General features: G+C 43.1%; 1 protein-coding gene across 1 annotated transcript in view; it reads left to right on the plus strand.

The window, feature by feature from the left end:
- Positions 1 to 21,525, plus strand: part of BTBD1 (BTB domain containing 1) — a gene marked incomplete in the record, with an annotated part of 873,751 nt that overhangs the window by 116,626 nt on the left and 735,600 nt on the right. The window contains 1 exon segment of the mRNA XM_044077796.1: positions 2,058 to 2,163. Within this exon segment, the coding sequence (XP_043933731.1) occupies positions 2,058 to 2,163 (106 nt within the window).

Genomic DNA, 21,525 nt, shown 5'->3' on the forward strand with positions numbered 1-21,525 from the left:
AAAGCTGCCGGCTCTGATCCAACTTGGATCCGATACCCACAGGTTGCTGACAAATGAAGTTACCTACTCAGATGGAACGTTACGGTGAGTTCATAACTTCTTTATTTATCCACCTTTTTCCCTTTGCCACAGAATGACAGTGACAGAGTGCTCCATTCCCTTGATGTTCACAGGTAACTGAGGTTTTACCTAGACAAGACCAATCAGCTCTTTGTATCTTTTCACTTCAGGGCCCTGGGGAAAGCTGTATTCAAACAGACAAATATCCTCCTGGATATGCATAATTATTACCTTCTGTTACTCCTTCCATGGTACAGTTGCCCCACTCTGTTAAAGCATACTCTACTAGAGCAGTGGCCTCTTCAGGAGCCTTTCTCAAAGGCCTGGACACGGCTATTATCTTAGAAGTAACCACATGGTCCGCTGTCCATACCTTCAGCAAGCATTATAAATTGGACAACATCTTCAGAGCCAGGGCAGGATTTGCTAGAGCCATCCTCCATGGTTTCTTGGAGACTGCTTCCTCTTCCTGTGTCCGTTCTCTTGCTTGAGCTGTGGTACTCTTCCATGAGTGAGAATACTGCAATATGTGAATAGAAGAACATAGATTAGTTGTGTAAAATCTTACCATAACTGTAGATGTCCTTTTCTTCCATGTTGCAGTATTCATTCCCTCACTCCTTCCCCCTAGAGGACCATTTTCCTTTCTGGATGACATCCTTTCCTTTTCCTTAGACTATTGTCCGACTGGGCAGTCACTTTTGAGGTCTATGTGCACGAATGTCACATTTATGGCCCATGGTTTATGGCCCTGCATGTGACGTTTCGTGTACCGGACAGCAACCAGGCTTAAGATTTTGCATAGGAGCTAGACGTTTGGATCGCCTGAGGTGGAGGATCCCAAAAGTGAGAATACTGCACCATAGAAGAGAAGGACATCTATGATTATGGTAAGATTTTACATAACTAATCTATATCTTTTGTATAATGTTGTTGTAGGTGTGGATTGTCATGCACAACGGTGCTTTGCCTTGCATTGTGTATTCATGCATGTAACTCCAAAATAAAATGCTCTTTCAGAGTTGTCCACATGATGTCATGTAGTTTTGTGACATTGTAACACAGAACCATAGTCTTGCTTTTTATATGAATGTCTATATTGTGTTACTTGTTCATAGATTAGTACTAGGCTAACTGCCCTCATGGGCAATTTTAAGCCTAGCCTATTACCCAATGTGAGAATCAAACCCTGCACCTTGTGTTTCTAAGGTAAGCACCTTAACCATTACGCCAACCTCCACCCCATCTTGTTTTCCCCTTCTGTATAATATTTTGTTTTCTTTAGGGTTGTTCTGTTGAGGATAACTTTTACTTCAATTTTCAGTGCTAAAACTGAGAGTTCCTTTCATGATCTGTTCTTCTTTAGAATTCTGAGATGCTGTTAATGGCATTGTTTACTGAATAAGTGCATGTTGTTCTGTATTCTTTAGAATTATGCTTTGGACGGTACACTACTACATTGGTTAGTATTACTGTCGTACAGTGCTACACGCACTATTTTCAGGTACCTTCTTTATGGAGGATGTATGTCCCGTCTCTCTCGCTGTGCGGTTTGATGGAGTGCAAAGTTTCCTGCCATCTCTCAAAGAAGTGCTGATGGGTGAATTGCTCAACTGTAAATTGCCTGTAGATATGCACAACCTTTAATGGACTGTACGTCCTGTCCAGGATTGGTTCTTTGCCACCAGAAGACCCTGAATAAGATAAACAGGTTATCAAATGATGAATGAGTAAAATTATATCCTGGTATATAATCTTTATTTATGTTTCAGTTCAGTATACTGAAGTATATTCTTCAAAATGTTAACACTAACAGATTATATTCTGGTATATGATCTCGTAGTTTGTGTTTCGATTCAGTATATTGAAGTACATTCATCAAAATATTACACTTGACTCCTCTGATGTTTTAGACTTTCATAGTAATATGCTGATGTCCTGTGATATGCAATGTGTTGTAATTGCATTGATCGATAGTTTGAATGGTTTTGTTACAGGCTCGATTGTTTGATGAACCTCAGCTTGCTAGTCTCTGTTTAGATACCATAGACAAAAGCACAATGGATGCAATAAGTGCAGAAGGCTTCACTGATATTGATTTAGGTATGTTTACTACATTCTCATGTAATAATCTGTTCCTGTTAACTGTTATGTACAAAGTGTCTGTCTTCCACAATGTTAGAATACAAAATCTTGCTAGCTGTATGTAAGTTTAATTAATGACTTAAGTTATAATGCAAATTCTTAAACATGTTTATTGTGTTCATCTGAAAAGTTAACACTTCTTATGGACAAAACTTACTTTGCCATTTTGAGTTTGCCATAAGAGGTTTAAATTGTACAACAGCTGTCTTTTCACCTGTTAAAAGTATCTGCTTAGGAAAGAATTGGTAATTTTATTCAAAATGTACCAACTGTTTAAAAATGAGCAAAGAATATTGACAAAGATAATGCCTAAGTGTATAAATTAGAAGCTGTCCTTCAGAGTGCGATATTTTATGTATTTATTTATTTATTTATAGTCTCATATGTAAGTGGCTAGGCTAGCTGCCTTGATGGGCCATTTTAAGCCTAGTCAGTTTCCCTTTTGTTGCTTGGATTAATTTACCTCGTTTGATATCAGATTGGCCTAACCCATTCTATAGCCAGTAGTTATATGTTACCTCCAATGAGAGTTATTGGGATTGTTTGGTGTAATGGTTAAAATGTTTGCCTCACAGACACAAGATACAGGGTTTGATTCTCACCTTTGAAAGAGAAATTGGCTAGCTTTAAAATGGCCCACAAGGGCAGCTAGCCTAATACTTGCCTATGAACCTATACCATAGATAATTGGAGGGGGTCCATGCATGGGATTAAGCAGTTAGGAGCTATCTCTGTCCATTATTAGTACAGGGGACAGTCCTGGGGAAAGTTTCCGTTTCCCATCCATAGATCCAAGTTGTGCTTGAGTAAGGACAGGGATGAGCTTTATTGTATGTGGATGGGGAGAGTCTGTCCCAGAGCAGTGTTGTCCTTTCTTAAGACCTACCTGTCCCTCCAAACCATTCTAATGATGTTGCATAAGAGTTTTAGATCCTTAAACAGAATATTCATTATACCATTTGACTCGCTGATGTGCAGTAAATCTATCAGTATTGGTATTTATTCATTTACTTATTTCATTTGTGTAATAGGATTGTCCAATTAAACCCGAGACATGGTTCCAGCAGAAGCATGGTGAGAAAAGATCCACTAACCAATGATTTACAAAGAAAATTAAAAAGAATGTATGGCTGAAGTGTTAATCTATGATCAGTTAAAGGGATGTACTAAAATTAGTTGCCAGTAAGCAGTTACAGTTATACACAGAGGCAATTATAAGTTAGCAATCAATGGAAATTGATGTATGACAACAAGTTAATTTGAGATGCAGTTTCCAGAGAAGAACCCATATTTGAAATCAACTTTCTGTAGGAGAAGATATATAATAGAAGAGGAGTGATTATAAATATAAATGCATTTTTAATTAAGTAATTATTCATATGTTTATTCCAATATGTTGTGCACGTTTACTTCTGTGAGTGTCCTTTGCGAATAACAGGCTCTTTGAATGCTACCTGCTAGATGTTGAATTTAAAGCTAGAGTTCTGCCCCTGTGAAAGTAGCCGAACATGTGTTTTTGTGGACATTTTTCCTCTAGCAGTAAGAAATGCTGCTATATGTGCTTTTCATGTGTAGATTTATTACAAGATTTCCTGCACACAGTATGATGGGTTTGCTTACACCTCGGAGAAAATTAATTGGGTATTTAATCATGTACACTTTTGTTAGGTACACTAAAATAAAATATAAATATTGATGTGAGCTTTCATTTCAAATTGATGCTTGCTGTCATTAGTGTGTTTTAATTTTCAGGACAAAAACTTACAGAAAAGTAAGAAAATGAACAAAATGTAAACTGTATAGAAATGGGGAGTCATGATTAATAGCTACGTGGTGACTCTGACTTGTCCATAAGTGTGTGTGTCTGAGATGAAGAAAGGCTTAACAGTCTACTTTGATTTCTACCCTTGTCTAGTAAACTCTTGAGTACTGGTGGCTTGTTAACTTGGTCACCAGAGGAGCTGACTAACCTGTAGGCAGACTGGATGAATCTGAAAATGTCTCTGGTATTTTTTTCAGCTGTGCATACAAATTGAGTTACTAATTGAACTCACACTTGCTCCATGTATTCCGGAACTAAAGAGACAGTATAAGGAGTTGAGAAAATGTAATTTCTCCAGCCAGATTTCCAGATCAAATTGGTCTGGGGATACTAACTTGGCTGTAAAACATTGAAGTACCAAAATATGTGATGTTTTTCGTGTTTCACTGTTGCAGTCATTACATTTGGGTAATCTGCTGGCAGGTTGCCCTCAGTCGGCCTGAATTCCAAAGTCTTCGATCCTGCGTTGGTTGCTGTCTCCTCTTCCATGACGTCAGGTAGTCAGGGGTATAAAACAGGCAGCCGATGCCATTTTCTTTAGTCTTGCTTGTCGCGCGGTGCCCGAAGCGGAAGCAGCTCGCAAGTGCTGGTCAGCAGACTCCTGAAATTTTCGAATTCGAGTTTCAGAACCAAAGTCTTCACTTAAAGCGAAGTACCGCGTTAGGGAAACTTTTTCTTGGTCCATTCCAATGTCAGTAAAAATTAATAATTGCATTACTTGTGGGAAGCAAATACCTCATAAGGATTTCCATTTTTACTGTATTCCTTGCCTAGGCTCAGATCATAACTTGCCTTGCTGTCGGTTTTGTGCTAGATTTAACCAACGCACTATTAAGCATCGGTATATCTTTGCTTCAAAATATTTTGGAAACGGATTTAACTGCCCTGAAATGTCGTCGGATAGCAATCGGACTACCGGAGTTCACAAAAAATGCAAAGAAAAGGACAGACAGACCGTCGAGGTCCAAAACCGACGATGAAGCTTCCCCTAAGCCAGTCGGCGGTACTCAGTGAGGTGTTTTCGCAGCCCCTGATACCTGCTACTTTCGAGTCGAAGGCCTCTACCGAGACCCATGTAGAGTCCGGCATGCTGCAAGATTCTCAAAGTATTGTACCCGTGGATGTCTCTTCCTCAGATGGGTCCGAAGCCGCTGAGCAGGCACCGACTTCTGAGGGTGTCTTCAGGCCTCAGCATTTCTATATAAAACCGACGCCAGCTTCAAAATGAAAGACAAAAGCAACTTCTAAAGCTAAAAAACCAACGCATGAGCTACTTGCTCAGGCCTCTATGCCCAAAAAATAGATGATCAAAATGGCTGAAGACCTAATTACCTTGATCAGGGGTTCGGAACCCCCACCTGATAAGAGGCCTATGCAAGACACTGATTATGAATCTTCAGATCAGGTTTCTATTTCTTCTGATTCCTCTTTTGATCAGGAATTTTCTGTACCACCCTGTGAGGATTCTGCTGCAGAGGAATCCATCCCGTCAGCATCTTCTCCTGAAGATTATTTCTTTGGAGAAACCTTGCATACTTTGAGGGAGCATTTTCATTGGGAGAGTCAAGATTTCTCAGAATCTAAAAAAAGGCTTAGGGATTTCCTTCTCCCTCAGCATAGGCCTTTAGCCGTACCTCCTGTTTTAGACATTGATGATGTGTTTTCGGAGTCAAGCTTGACTCCAGACTCCTTACCTCCCGCTTCTAGCAAGCCAGACGGATATTGCAGGGTTCCTAAATGCATATAAAAGAGGATACACCACAACAATCGAAGCCAACCAAACAAACTCCAAAAATATTCCAAAAGCGAGGTTTATTGAGACAAAAGAAAACAGTGAGCGCTTTCATGTCCACAGGACGCTTCATCAGACTTAATTATATATCTCCATTAAACATTTTATATAGTATTAAAAAGACTTCTATTGGATAGCTGCTACAAAGACTTAGATAATAAAAGGCTTGTTCATTGGTACATATAGAGAGGAGAGATTAACACTTCATATTCAGTAACTACTAAAAATATTGTAATAAGTAGACAAAAATGTCTATATATAAAAATATATTGAAAACATATTTTGTTTATTTGGTTGGCTTCAATTGTCGTGGTGTATCCTCTTTATATGCTTTTTGGACTTATTTGTTTTTGAGAGGGTACGTTATCCTGGTTTGTGTTCTACACATTTTCCTGATTACAGGGTTCCTGATTCACACAAATTTTTATTTAAAAACCCTGCTACAGACCCTGAAACCATCTCACAGAGTCCCAAAGGTGTAAAGGCCTCAACAGCTAAAAATCCTGCCCCCTCTGATAGAGATTCCAGGGCGCTGGATAGATGGGGAAAGAAGGTTTATACATCTGCAACTTTGGCAATTAGGGCCTTAAACTGCCAGTTTCATATGCTTAAATGTCAACAGCATGTTATGGGATTACTGAAATAGAAAATTATGTTGATTTCTGAATGTGTAGAAAATAAAGAATTACAGGAATTGCATGCAGCAGAACAAGTTGGAAAGCATACTTTGCAATGTGATTTTGATTCCTTAGAGGCCTCCTGCAGGGCCGCAGTTACTGGATCTGTGATTAGAAGGCATGCCTGGCTAAAAGAGTAAAATTTGCCTGATCATGTTAAAGCTAAATTACTGGATGCACCTTTACAGCATGATGCTCCGTTTGGTATTCCGGCAGAAGAGGTTTTAAAGAAAATGGAAGACAAAGCTAAGTCCATGCAAACTGTAAAAGACTTCTTACAAGTGCAGCCACCAAGATTCAGTAGACACTGGCCTACAAAAAATTGGTCCTTTTCTGTGTCCGACAGAGCTTCACGGGGCAAATCCAGGTGCCCTAAAGGTTCTAGATTCCAGTCACAGGAGTCTTAAAGGTCAAAGCAATGGGGTGCCTCTACGTCCAAATCTGGAGGAAATAAAGCGCAACCCCACAGTAAAAAGTCTCAATGACTTACCTCTGCCATAACCAAGCACTTGTCTTTTGGCAGCTCCCTTAGGGGGAAAATTAGCACTTTATGCTCAGAATTGGCAGTTAATAACCCAGGACAAGTGGGTATTAAACATAGTATCCCAGGGATACAGATTTCATTTCCACACACTGCCAATTCCAGACGGTTGGCCAGATCTGCCAAAAAAGCAATGGGCAGAGGCACAGAAACATGTTACGTCCCCCATGGATATGGGGGCTATTCAGCCAGTGCCAGAACAGGGAAAAGGGCAAGAGTTTTACTCAAGACTGTTCTTGGTACATAGAAAAGACCAGGCCTGGCGTCCAATACTGGAGTTATCAATTTTGAACACATTCTAGGACATTCCAAAATTCAAAATGCTAACTTTGCAGCAGCTTCTGCCCATGCTGGGCAGGAACGCATGGCTAGTGACTTTAGACTTAAGAGGCATACCTGCATATCCCAGTAAGGCAATGGTGCAGAAGATACCGCCATTTCAAGGCTGGCTTCATGCATTACCAATTCTCTGCACTGCCCTTTGGCTTATCTACTGCACCCACGGTCTTTACAAAGTGCCTGGCACCAGTAATTGCATTTTGCAGACAAAGAAGTATACAAATCTGTCCTTACTTGGACGACTGTCTCATTCAAGCAGAAAACAAGGACATTCTTCATCAGCATCTGGCATTTGTGAAAAGGCTTCTAACATGCCTAGGGTACACAATAAACGAAAATAAATCACAACTGGTACCCTCTCAAAAGATAACATTCCTGGGTGCAAGCTTGAATACAACTGCCCAGATGGCTTTCCTCATGCCAGCCAAAGGCAACTGACTATTTACTTCAAACAGATGGCAACAAAAACCCAATTATCTGCAAGACAAATTCTGAAGGCTTTGGGGTTCATGGCATCCTGCATTCTGCTGATTCCATATGCAAGACTGCATATGAGGAAACTACAGTGGTACCTAAAATGTTTATGGAGTCAGCATTGTCACAGTCTGGAAACAATGATTCCTCTCATTCCCTGCCTACAACAGGAGTTTCTTTGATGGGCAGAGACATGTCACCAGAACATGGGATGGTCTTTCACTCTACCCCCTGCCAGCCAAACCTTAACTACAGACGCATCAGACTATGCATGGGGGGCCCACCTGGCGAGGAGATGCATTCAGGGCATATGGTCCCCAAAACAAATGCATCTGCATATCAACCAGAAAGAGATGGTAGCTGTTCAGAATGCCCTGACAGCCTTCAAGGACTTACTTCATCCAGGACAACTACTGATAAAGACGGACAACACCACAGTTATGTGGTACATAAACAAGCAGGGGGGCACACACTCATACTCCCTTTGCAGACTACCCATGGCATTGTGGGACATGGCCTTGACTTACCAAGTACATCTTCAAGGTCAATTCCTGCCAGGAAAACAAAATACTCTGGCAGACGACCTAAGTAGAAACCTTATGGACCCTCACGAGTAGAAACTGGATCCACAAGTCTTCAGCATGATAACAAAGAAATGGGGGAGCCCGGATATAGATCTATTTGCCTCTCCTCGGAATTATCAACTGGACAAATGCTGCACGAGGACTTATCACAGACAAGCATGAAAAGTGGATGCCCTGTCCTTCAGTTGGAAAAACTTATCAGTTTACGCCTTTCCTCCTCTGCCTCTTCTTCCTAAGGTCCTACTAAAGGTCAGACAAGAAAAAATAATTCTAATTGCCCCGGACTGGCCCTGCCATCACTGGTATCCAATCCTAAGGAATACATCTCAACTCCCAGCTTGGTACTTGCCTCATATACCTCATTTACTGTCTCAGCAAAACAATCAGATCCTGTACAATCAGCTCCAAACACTGAACCTGGCAGCATGGCTGATCATGTAATTATTCAAACAACACCTCTCAATAAATCTGTGATGGATGTCATTTTGGAAGCCAGAAGGCCTAGTACTGGAAAATCTTATGCTGATAAATGGAAGAGATTCTGTGCTTGGAACCAAGCACAAGGGACTGACACAGCAAAGCCAAATATTCCTCCGATTTTACAATACTTGACTGAGATGCTTGACAAAGGCCTATCTTTTTCATCAATAAAAATCCATGTCTCTGCCATCTCAGCTCATTACAATACAGAGCCACTGTTCTTTTCTCACCCTTTGCTAAAACAGTATCTTAGAGGGGCCAAACATTTAAGGCCTCCCAGAAGATCACCCATTCCTGCATGGGACCTCAATTTTGTGTTGGAAAAGCTCACCCTGCCTCCATTTGAATCAGCTGCTACTGCAGGTATAATGTTTTTATCATGGAAAACGGCTTTGCTCCTGGCAACCACTTCAGCAAGAAGGGTTTCAGAACTACAGGCCCTCATGGCTGTGGAGCCTTTTATCATGTTTTACCCAGACAGGGTGTCCCTCAGGACCAATCCTTCTTTTATGCCTAAGATGATTTCCAGTGTGGCTCTTAACCAAGCTATTCACCTGCCAACTTTTTATCCAAATCCGCAGAACAAGGGGGAGCAGACTCTGCATTCCTTGGACGTACACAGACAACTAAGATTCTACTTAAACAGGACCAACGCTCAAAGAAAAACTGAGCAGCTACTGGTGGCATTTGCTGCAGGATCAGAGGGAAAGGCTATTTCAAAGCAGACTATTTCAAAGTGGATAAGCCACTGCATTCGTTTCTGCTACTTGCATCATGGTAAACCGGTGCCCAAGGGCATTAGGTCTCATTCCACCAGGGCTGCATCTACATCAGCAGCTTTTCTCAGAGGGGTACCAACCAAAGACATTCTAGAAGCTGCTACTTGGAGTTCTGTTCATACTTTTACAAAGCATTATCATTTGCCTCTCTTCTCTAAGTCCAGGGCAGGCTTTGCCACTGCAGTTCTGCAGGGCCTTATAGCCGCCCCTAATGCTATTTAGCACCAGCCTCCCATCCATAGCTTTGGGATTCTACCCAAATGTAATGACTGCAACAGTGAAACACGAAGAACATAGTACAGTTGTGTACACTTACCATAAATGTAGATGTTGGAGTGTATTCACTGTTGCAGTCCGGGTTACCCACCTGCCACCCCCCTTTTATTTTGGAGCTTCTCTTTCCTTCACTATATTCTACAGCCTTTGTAGTGTATTTGCTTTTAGATGAAGTTAAAGTTTATGTTGTTGCATGTATATATAGTTTTATATATATTTTTGCTCCCCATTTGGGGGGCATCTGACATCTGGGGGCAAGGAAAACTAAAGAAAATGGTGTCTTCTGCCTGTTTTATACCCCTGATGACCTGACGTCATGGAAGAGGGGACAGCAACCGACGCAGGACCCAAGACTTTGGAATTCCGGCCAACTGAGGGCATCCTGCCTGCAGATTACCCAAATGTAATGACTGCAACAGTCAACAAACTCTAACATCTACATTTATGGTAAGTGTACACAACTGTACTTTAGTTATAGAATTACATTTCCAGCAGTTTAATGTTGGTTAAGATAGAATTTTGGACAACTTCCTGGTTGTATAAAACATATTTGTAAACGCTGCCAGGCAGAAAATCTCAGTATTCATGCGTATGAAGATCTGATGTCGTCATTTTCATTTGTGCCTCAACCTGTGGGTTCGGGTCTGAACTCAGATCCATCTCAGCTGCTTGTATAGTTTAGGATCTGACTCTTGAGCTTCTCCCTTACCCATAATGCCCCTGTCCTCCAAATTACCTCAGATCATGTTTGCCATGCTTTAAGCAGGTTGGGATTTCCTTCTCTCGTAGCTCCTTGTGGGTCATGATTGAATTTAGCTTTAAATTCAATCACCCTTCCTTACCGTTCTTTGACCTTTTTTGTTATTTTTGGGTGTCTCCATTTATCTATATAGACCTTTATATACCATCCGGTATATATCTCCCTTCTACCATTGCTGTAGTTCTCTATTTTCTTCCCTTTATTCTTCTTTTTAAAAAAAAAAAAAAAAAAAAAAAGGGGGGGGGGGGTCTTCTCTCTCCTTTCAAATTTTAGTTCTTTATCATGGCTAATAAACCTGATAAGCCTGTATTGTTCAAAAAATGCACTTCTTGTGGGCACAAGATTCCTCAGTCTAATGCCCACAGGGAGAGTGTTTACTGCTTAGGCCCTAATCATTTGGATGTGAATTATGAAATTTGCGTGGGTTTCAACTCCTGAGTACTTGTTGACCACTGCAGCAAGTTAATTTTAAAGGGTCTTCTTCCTTGGTCTGTTTCTGTTGCTGGACCATCTACAGAATCGGGCTCAAATCCCCTACAATAAAAGCATAAGGAGCCCAGGGAGCACAGAAAATTCTCTCATGCCCAGTCTCGGAAAAGAGCTACTGCTGAGCCTCCGGCTAAGACTTTAAAACTATCGGACCCAAAGCTTTCAGAGCTGACATAGACATTATTGTTACCTCCTTGGCGCCAAACTCCTAGTTCCTCCCTGGAGGTAGTATCTCCAACTTTGATGTCTCTCTTTCTTCAGAGGACCCCAAAGAAGTCTTCCAGACCTCCCACCGCATCATCCTCTGTTAGATCTTCCTGGAGTCTTTCTTGAAGCAGAGGCGGACAGGATGATGAGGAGATTCCTCAGGATGCAGGTAGAGATGAGGGTTGTGCGTGCACCATTCCCTACTGAATCCATGAACCACCTACCTACTTTTGAGCCATTGATCACTTTTCCGATCTGACCTCCTGTTTCACAGCCCTAGAATCCGGGGGGGCAACTAGAGTCCATACGTCCGATCCAGTGGTCCTTCCATCCTCTGCTCTGATGGCTTCTCTGATCCGATTAGCATCAACTCTGTTGGAACATGATGGATCTTGGAGCAGAAGAGTCTGATCCAAGGGGATATCCTCAACTCTGAAGTGTTTGGAGCAGTCGATTTCCTCTGAATCTCGGCACTCAACAGCTCGGCTCCAACTCCCCCTTCAGGGCAGGGATCCGTGAGAGTTTGGAGTTGTCTGCTCTGAGAACTACGGTTCAGGAGAGATTGCTGCTGACCTCTCTGGGTCCTTCTGCAGTCAAAGTGGTGGAGAGGGTGTACTTCAACTCTACCTCCTTCAGATCCTACTCCTATTCTGACTTGTGCCTGAGCCTGCTCATCCTCCATCTCAGGGGCAGCCAGATCCTAAGAGCTTCCGAGCAGCTCCCCATGCGGAGCTCCCCATCTCTTCCGACACCTCCTAGGAAGATCCATCTGAGGAAGTCCCTTGAAAGAGACTGTGCAAGAGGAGGCACCTGGATTCCTCATATGAATCCTTGACAGAAGACACGTGCTTTGAAAGGTAAGGGTCCTCAAGATCTCCACCTGGTGATGTCTCCTTTGGAGACTTCCTTGAAATCCTATGTCAGAGATGGATGGCTTACCCAAAGCCCCCTTCCTCAGAGGAATCTGTTTCTGGAGGCCTTCAGGTCTGGCCCGTCTACATCTTGCGTGACCCCCTGCGGATGACCTAATAGACTTTGTCTCCCACAGGGCATGGAAGGAACTGGACACTGAGCAGCCCATACCAAAAAGAGCTGACAAATTCCTTAGTGCCTTCTCAGATAAGCAACACTAAACAAAAGGTTCCCCGGTAGATGCCATGGTTGTTGAGGCAGCCACTAAGAAGGAGCTAGCTGAACAGTGCTCCTCTGTTCATCCCCATAACAGGGGAGTTTAGGGATTTGGACAGATTTGGGAAGTGGATGTATGCATCAGCGGCCTTTGCATTGCAATTGCTGAACTACCTGGCAAACCGCAGACTACAGAGGGACTTAATTAAGGAACTCTCTAGCTCTGCCCCAAGGTCCATGTCTGTAGAGGAAAAGAAAAACTTTTCCTCCAGATTGGTAACCCTACAGTCTGTCTCGAACACATCCATGAGGCTAATCTTACATGCTGCAGAGGGTAATTCCAGGGCTGCCGGTTCTATAAGGCGTCATGCCTGGATGTGTCTTTGGGACTTTGCTGAACCTTTAAAGGCATCCTTCATCAGTGCTTCTTTTGATTGAATGTCATTGTTTAGCCCCACTGTTAGAGATACTATTCAATAGTGAGAAAGAACTTGCCTACCATTAGAATCCATTTTTTTTTACCCCATAAAGACATTTCTCCAGGAACCAGCATGGTGGTAAAAAATTGTGGTTCAAAAAGTCTCAAGGTCCTTTTGAGGAATCACAGGGAGGTTTTTCTCCCAGAGACAGAGGGGGAAACAACTATAATGGTAGACACCGCCCATATGGCAGAGGGGGTCTGCAAAATCAAAGATCATGAGATTCCTTCTCTAATAGATCCTTTCAGCCTGAGAGTTTGCCTGACTGTCCATCTCTGGAGGCAGTCTGGGGTGCTTATGCTTGCACCCAGACACCTGGCTAGCCATCACAAATAATCATTGGGTGCGAAGGGTCATATCCAGAGGATATTCCATTCCAATCTCCCCGATGTTCCACCCAATCAGAGGGAGGAAGCAGCATTACACATTACAAAGCTGCTAGAAAAGAAGAGTCATCTAGGAGGTTCCACCAGACCAAATCGAATCCAGAATCAACTCAAGGTTCTTTTTAGTGCAGAGGAAGATGAGGGACCTAAGGTCAATCTTGGACCTACCATTCCCAAACAAATCAGTAGACAGTTCAAAGTTTTGGATGGTCATGGTTCAGTCCATTCTACCACTATTAAGAAAGGATGACTGGATGTGCTCAATCGACCTTAAGGACGTGTATTATCACATCAAAATGAACAGGTGCTTCCAAACTTTTCTCCATTTCCTGCTGAGGGACAGCTGTTATCAGTTCAGAGTACTCCCCTCTTGGTCTCACCACAGCCCCCACGGTGCACCAAACACATGGCAGTAGTAGCAGCTCACTTGAGACTGCATAGATTCAATGCATTTCCTCATCTAAACAACTGGCTGCTGACCGCATTAACCAGTCATCCACTTCTACAGGCCAGGGACCATCTACTACACTTATCCCCCTACCTTGGGCATCACAATCAACATGCAGAAATCACAGCTACATCTCGTACTATTGATAGACTTTATAAAGCATGTCTAGACACAGCCAGTTGCTTAGCCTACCTGCTTCCAGACAGGATGTCCACCTTAAAATCGCATATCAGGCAAATTCTTGCCATTCCCAAACCCCAGCAAGTCTATTTCTCAGAGTATTAGGTTCAATGACTGCCACTATAAAGAATAGTTGTGCAAGATCTTACCATAACCATAGATGTCCTACTATTCCATGTTGCAGTATTCATAACCTTTGGGTTAGCCTCCACCTAGCAACTCAAACGTCTGGCCAGCTTTAGTCACTGCAAGGTACGTGGGACATCTGAAGTTGGCCGTAGGGTACGTGGCCATAAAAGTGACATCTGCATATATCTTCCTCAGAACTGAATGCTCATCCAACAAAGCTGTTCTCTTTTTTCCTGGGAGGTAGGAGGGTGGGATATGAATACTGTAACATTGAAGAGAAGGGCATCTATGGTTATGGTAAGATTTTACACAGCTATTCTATGTCCTTCTGTTCTCATGTTGCAGTATTCATAACTTTTGGGTGAGTGCTGTAGCTCAAAGGGAAGAAGAGGGTGGTTTGGAACTGTTTTCCAAAAATCCATGCAGGATTGCCCTAGCAAAACCTGATCTGGAGATCTGGTCTAGTTTGTAGTGCTTGGTGAAGGTATGGACAGATGCCCAGGTAGCTGCTTCCAGACTAGAAGCAGTGTCCATCCCCTTGAAAAATGCTCCAGTGGAAGCCATGGCCCTAGTGGAATGGGCTTTTATGTTGCCATGGGTAGGTATAACAAAAGGAGATGGCTTTAGAATTCCAGGTAGAAAGAGTCTACTTTGTCACAGCTTTTCCCAGAGCCCTGGAATGAAAGGAGATGAACAGTTGCTCTGATCTCCTAAGGGATTTGGTCTTGTCTAAATAGAATCTTAATTGTCTGTGAACATCAAGGGAATGCAGGACTCGCTCACTATCATTTTATGGTTGTGGGAAAACCGTGGGGAAGGTGATACACTGGTTCAGGGACAACTCATTGACCACCTTAGGCATAAAGGTTGGGTTAGTCTGTAGGGTTACCCTATCCTTGTGGAAGATTAAAAAGGGTGGGGTGGCCATCAGGGCCTGGAGCTCTGACACTCTCCTGGCTGATGTCAGGACTACCAAAAGCACAGTTTTCCAAGTGCAGTGCTTTAGAGAGGTTGTGGCTGCTGGCTCAAATGGGGCAATGATGAGCTTCTGTAACACACAGTTCAGGTCCCAGGGCAGAGGAACTGGCCTTCTGGGGTCCTGAGATGAAGAACTCCTTTCAGGAATAACTTTACTTGAAGTCTAAAAGCAAGAGGAGGGTCACGAGGCAGACAAGCAGAAATAGCAGCAAGGTGAGATAGGATCTCCTAGAATTGGGTTTCTTGGCCTTCTGCAGGACATTTAGCATGTCCTCAGAGTAGAAGTGTTTGAAAGGGATCAAAACTCTTATCCACAGGGTTAGGCTCAGAGATTCCAAGTGGGGATGGATTAGGGATCACTTGTCCTGTGTGAGCATGTCCACTCTGTGAGGTAACTTGTGATCATTGCCCAACTGCAACCAACTAATAATGAAACCAAAAACGGAAAAAATAATAAAAACGTTCTGTTCGTTTTGAGGCACAATTCACTTTAATAAAACACATTTAAACATTGACCAAGTGCTTTCGGCCAAACCACAGGGCATCATCAGAGTCAATTTTCCAACCCATTTCAATTCTATTTATACGTAACTTCCTCCCACATTCCCATTAATTACATTAATCAACCCACTCAATTGTCTATCATAAAAACATCATTTAAAAACACAGTTCATTTAAAAATGCTTTCCCATTCATATGTACAAATAATATGTGCTTATAAGATCATAACAAATGCATTCTAACCAAATGGCACGAACTTATAATAAACACAACTAAAAAAATGAAACTAAAAATATACATATATTTTCCACACACAACACCTTCTGGAAAACAAAAACAAACTTAAACATACATTAAAAAATAAAGTGCTTTAAAAGTTTTTTTTTTGTGTGTGTGTCTACAAAGGATTTATTGGAAATGAAGTCCGTGGTGAAAACCATCATATATGGGTTCACTACATATGACCTAAAACCCACAGTCCTGACGCCCAAAATACCTAAAGTCCACAATCACGAAAATTCACTATACCAACGCCCACAATACCGCCAGTCCATGCTATCGAAAAAAACTATCCAACGGCTGTAACGTGCAGTGACACACCAGAAACAAATGCCATGTGCATACATACACCCAATCGTGGAGCACCAAACAGACAGTATTCCATGAAGCATAATCTATTTCAATACCCACACACCGACATGTCAAATTGTGTCCCGTCCACCAAAACATGAATGAATTGGCTGCAATTAAGCAGCACCTCAGTGTACAACATGACTCCGATAATGACAAGAAACAATGACAGATATTGGTACAACAGTACATTTCAAAATACATTGTAGGCATTTGATATCACCTTTTAAGCAGTCGAGCTATGCATTTGACAAATTCCACTGTAGTATACTCATCTCTATTATCCAGCAATCATTGAAATTTGTGTTGCCTATCCAGAACCAGTCGACGTTTTGGTGAGGGTGGACATCCTGCAGCTAGATGCTCACATAACCCGTCCACACGAGTTTGATGTTCTTCGTGTTTCACTGTTGCAGTCATCACATTTGGGTTATCTGTCTGCAGGTAGCCCTCAGCCGGCCTGAATACCACAGTCTTTGGATTTCTGCATAGGATGCTGTCGCTTCTTCCCTGATGTCAGGTCGTCAGGGGTATAAAACATGCAGCCAACGCCATTACATCAATCTTTCTTGCCATGCGGTGCCCAAAGCAGAAGCAGTTCGCAAGTGCCGGTCGTCCGTCTCCTGAAATTTTCTTTTTCGAGTTTCAGACCCGAAGTCTTCAAAAAAGATAAATACCCTGTTGGTGATCCTTTTTCTTGCTCCAACTGATGTCTGTAAAAGTTAACAATTGTCTTACCTATGGAAAGCAAGTACCTCTCAGAGATTTTCTTTATTAATGCATCCCCTGTTTAGGCCCAGACCACGACATCCCTCGCTGTCAGTTTTGTGCCTTGTTCAATGCCCGAACTATTCATCGTTGGGCCATTTTTGCAGCTAATTACTTTCATACTTTATCTACGTACTCCAAAATGGTTTTGTTAAGCCATCCGACTGCCGATCTTCCAAAAAAAATAAGGATAAAGACAGACCGCATAGGTCCAAAACTGCAGACGACGCTTCTGTTAAGCTAGTCGCCAGTTCGCCGGTACTCAGTGAAGCGCTTTCACAGCCCCTGATGCCTGCTACTTCAGATTCGCAGGCCTCTACTGAGACCCATTCGGAGTCTGGTATGCAGAGAGATGTTTCTTTGATTATGGAACTTGTGGATGTCTCTACCGTAGGTGGGTCCGGAGCTGCTGTGCAGGCACTGGCTTTTGAGTGTGTATTCAGGCCTACAGACATTCATATTAAACCAACGCCATCCAGAAGTTCCGAATTCCTCAGGCCAAAAACTCACACTATGCCCTAGAAAACAGACGACCAAACCGCAGGCTCAGGCCCATATGCCTCAAAAAACAAATGCTTATAATGGCTGAAGACCTTATTACCTTAATTAGGGGATATTCTGCTCCTTCTGATTATCAGGATTTGCCCTTATCTACATATGAGGATTCTGATGCAGAGGATTCCATTCCCTCTGCTTCCCCTTCAGAAGATTTTTCTTTCAGTGAAACCTTGCATACTCTTAGGGAGCATTTCCGCTGGGAAAGCCAGGATTACTCTGAGTCCAAAAAGAGACTTGGGGAATTCTTAATCCTGCCTCAACACAGGCCTTTAGCTATCCCTCTTGTTCTGGACATTGTAGATTATGCCTTCTTGGAATCTAGCCTTACCCCAGACATTTTGCCTCCAGCTCCCAGAAAATCTGACTGGTACTACAGAGTACCTGACTCTCACAAGTTCCTAACTCAAGCATCCTTCTGTGGATCCAGCGACCATTTCCCAAGAACCAAAAGGCATTAAGGCTACTGCTGCCAAAAATCCTACCCCTTTTGATAGAGATTCTAGAGCCTTAGACAGATGGGGTAAGAAGGTATACACTTCTGCTGCTTTGGCCATTAGGGCTTTAAATTGCCAGTTTCATATGTCAAAATAGCAGAATATTATGGGACAGCTTAAACAGAAAATGATGTTGATTCCTGACTGTGATGAACACAAAGAACTGTAGAACAAGTTGGCAAACATACTTTGCAATGTGGTTTTGACGCCTTAGAAGCATCTTGCAGTGCTGCTGTCACTAGGTTTGTACAGTGCTGCTGTCACTAGGTTTGTACTTAGAAGGCATGCTTGGCTTAAGGAACAAAACTTGCCAGATCATGTTAAAGCTAAATTACTGCATGCTCCCTTAAATCAAGACTGCTTTTTTGGCAACAAAGCAGAAGTAGTCCTCAAAAGGATGGAGGAAAGCTAAATTTATGCACACTGTTAAAGATTTCCTACAAGTACAGCCTCCCGGATTCAGTAGGCATTGGCCTTCAAAGAACTGGTCCTTTCCAGTCCCTTCCAGGCCTTCTCAGTCCAAACCCAGGAACAGCAGACGACCTAGGCTACAGTCTCAGGCTACACACAGATCTAAGCAGTGGGGGGCTCCCACTTCCAAAGCAGGGAATAGTAAGCCATCCCCCTATGGAAAAATGGCACAATGACTTGGCATTAACCCTTCCAAGCCTTGCTCAGCTACCTGCCCCCGTAGGAGGAAACCTCGCCCTGCATGCAGAAAACTGGGAACTCATTACCCAGGACAAATGGGTTTTGAGCATAGTTTCCCAAGGATACAGATTCCTTTTCCACACACTAACAACCTCAAATGGTTGGCTAGCCCTACCCCCAAATCAATGGGTGAAGGCCCAACAGCAGGTTCTTTCTCTTCTCAGTATCAGGGCTATTCAACCTGTCCCAACAGAACAAAGGGGACAAGGTTTTTATTCAAGACTTTTTCTGGTACCCAGAAAAGAGAACAACTGGTGTCCTATCCTGGACCTCTCCATTCTCAACACCTTTCTGGTGGTTCCAAAATTCAAAATGCTAACTCTTCAACAGCTTCTTCCTATGCTAGCCAAGGATGCCTGGCTGGCAACCCTAGACTTAAAGGAAGCTTACCTGCAAATCCCAATAAGAGGGTTCTGCAGACAATACCCTACGTTTCAGGGCAGGCTCCATGCACTTTCAGTTCTCTGCACTTCCCTTTGGCTTCTCTACTGCGCCCAGGGTGTTCACAAAGTGTCTAGCTCCAGCCGTTACATTTTACGGGCAGAAAAATATTCATATTTACCCATACTTGGACGATTGTCTGATTCAGACAGAAAGCCAGGACTTGCTATTACAACAGCTGGCATTTGTAAAGAAACTTCTAACCTCAATGCGGTACACCATCAATGAAAAGAAATCTCACCTAGTACCCTGCCAACAGATTGTATTCCTGGGAACAAGCTTGAACACAACTTACCAGATGGCATTCCTCACTCTGGAGAAACAAGTTTAATTGACAACCTACTTAAACTTGGCCATAAAACCCCAGCTATCTGTAAGGAAAATACTGCAAGTTCTGGGGTTCATGGCCTCTTGCATTCTACTAATTCCATATGCAAGACTGCATATGAGGAAACTCTAATGGTATCTAAAAAGCCTATGGTGTCCACATTCTCAGGACCTGGAAACAATGATTTCTATCATTCCTTGTATGAAGACAGAGTTCCTTTGGTGGGCAGAGGCCTGCTACCACAACAAGGGAGTCCCTTTCACTTTACCCCCTGCTGCCCAAACCCTAACACATCAGACTATACATGGGGGGCTCACATGGCAGGGCAGTGCATTCAGGGCAAATGGAACCCGAGACAGTTGCACCTGCATATCAATCAAAAAGAAATGTTAGCTGTACATAATGCTCTGATAGCCTTCAAAGACCGTATTCTTCCAGGACAACTATTGGTAAAGACAGACGATACCACAGTTATGTGGTACATAAACAAGCTTGGGAGAACCCACTCATACCCTCTCTGCAGACTAGCCATGGCTCTGTGGAACACAGCCTTGAGCTGCCAAGTACACCTACAAGCACAATTCCTGCCAGGAAAACTCAATTCACTGGCAGACTACTTAAGCAGAAATCTCATGGACCCACACGAATGGAAACTAGAACCCAAAATATTCAACCTCTTGAGGAACAAATGGGGGACTCCAGAGGTAGACCTGTTTGCCTCCTCTCAGAACTACCAATTGAACAAATGCTGCACAAGAACTCTTCACAGTCATGCTTGGAAAGTGGATGGCCCTGTCCTTTACTTGGGAAAGCCTCTCGGTTTATGCCTTTCCCCCTCTTGATGATTCTACTAAAGATCAAACAGAACAAGCCAAGGACAATACTGATTGCACCAGACTGGCCACGCCAGAACGGACACCCCCTCTTGCGCAGTATGACACTGCTACAACCATGGCACCTGCCTCGGACCCCTTCCCTGCTGTCCCAGCAGGCGGGCCAGATTCTGCACCCTCAGCTTCAAACCCTGAACCTTGCAGCTTGGCTAATTCCTTGAGCTCTCCTCTAGTAACCCTCAGTAAGCAGGTGCTGGATGTCATTCTGGAGGCAAGGAGGCCTAGTACTAGAAAATCCTATGCTGAAAAGTGGAAAAGATACTGTTCCTGGAGCCAGGCTCAGGGGATGGGCACAACTGTGCCCAGCTTACCTCGTATTCTAGAGTACTTAACAGAAATGCTCCACAAGGGCCTATCCTTCTCGTCAATTAAAATTTATGCCTCTGCCATTTCAGCACATTATAACAATGAGACGCCCCTCTTCTCTCACCCCTGCTAAAACAGTTCCTTAGAGGGGCCAAAAATTTAAGACCCCCAGGAGAGCTCCCACTCAAGCCTGGGATCTTAACTTCGTATTGGAAAAGCTCAGTACCCACCCCTTTGAGCCAGCTGCAGCAGCGGAGTTGAAATTCCTTTCTTGGAAAACAGCCTTCCTTTTAGCCATCACTTCAGCAAGAAGAGTGTCTGTATTACAGGCCATCATGGCAGTGGAACCCTTCATTATCTTCCATGCCGACAGGGTTTCTCTCAGGACTAATCCTTCCTTTATGCCCAAGGTGGTGTCTAGTGTGGCCCTAAATCAGTCCATTCATTTGCCTACTTTTTTCCTAATCCACACAAACAAAGGGGAATGAATACTGCAACTCTCTGGACATGCACAGACAACTTGGATTCTATTTGGACGGGACTAAGCCTCTCAAAATTTGAGCAGCTGCTAGTTGGCTTTGTTGTTGGGGCAGAGGGGAAGGCCATTTCAAAGCGGACCATTTCCAAATGGTTAGCCCATTGCATTCATTTCTGCTACAAGCACCATGGAAAACCTACCCCGCAGGGGTTAAGATCACATTCCACCAGGGCTGTGTCTACCTCTGCTGCATTTCTCAGAGGA

This window comes from Protopterus annectens, chromosome 7.part0 (genome assembly GCF_019279795.1).
Source record: "Protopterus annectens isolate FY-2018-M chromosome 7.part0, PAN1.0, whole genome shotgun sequence".
Lineage (NCBI taxonomy): Eukaryota > Metazoa > Chordata > Ceratodontiformes > Protopteridae > Protopterus > Protopterus annectens.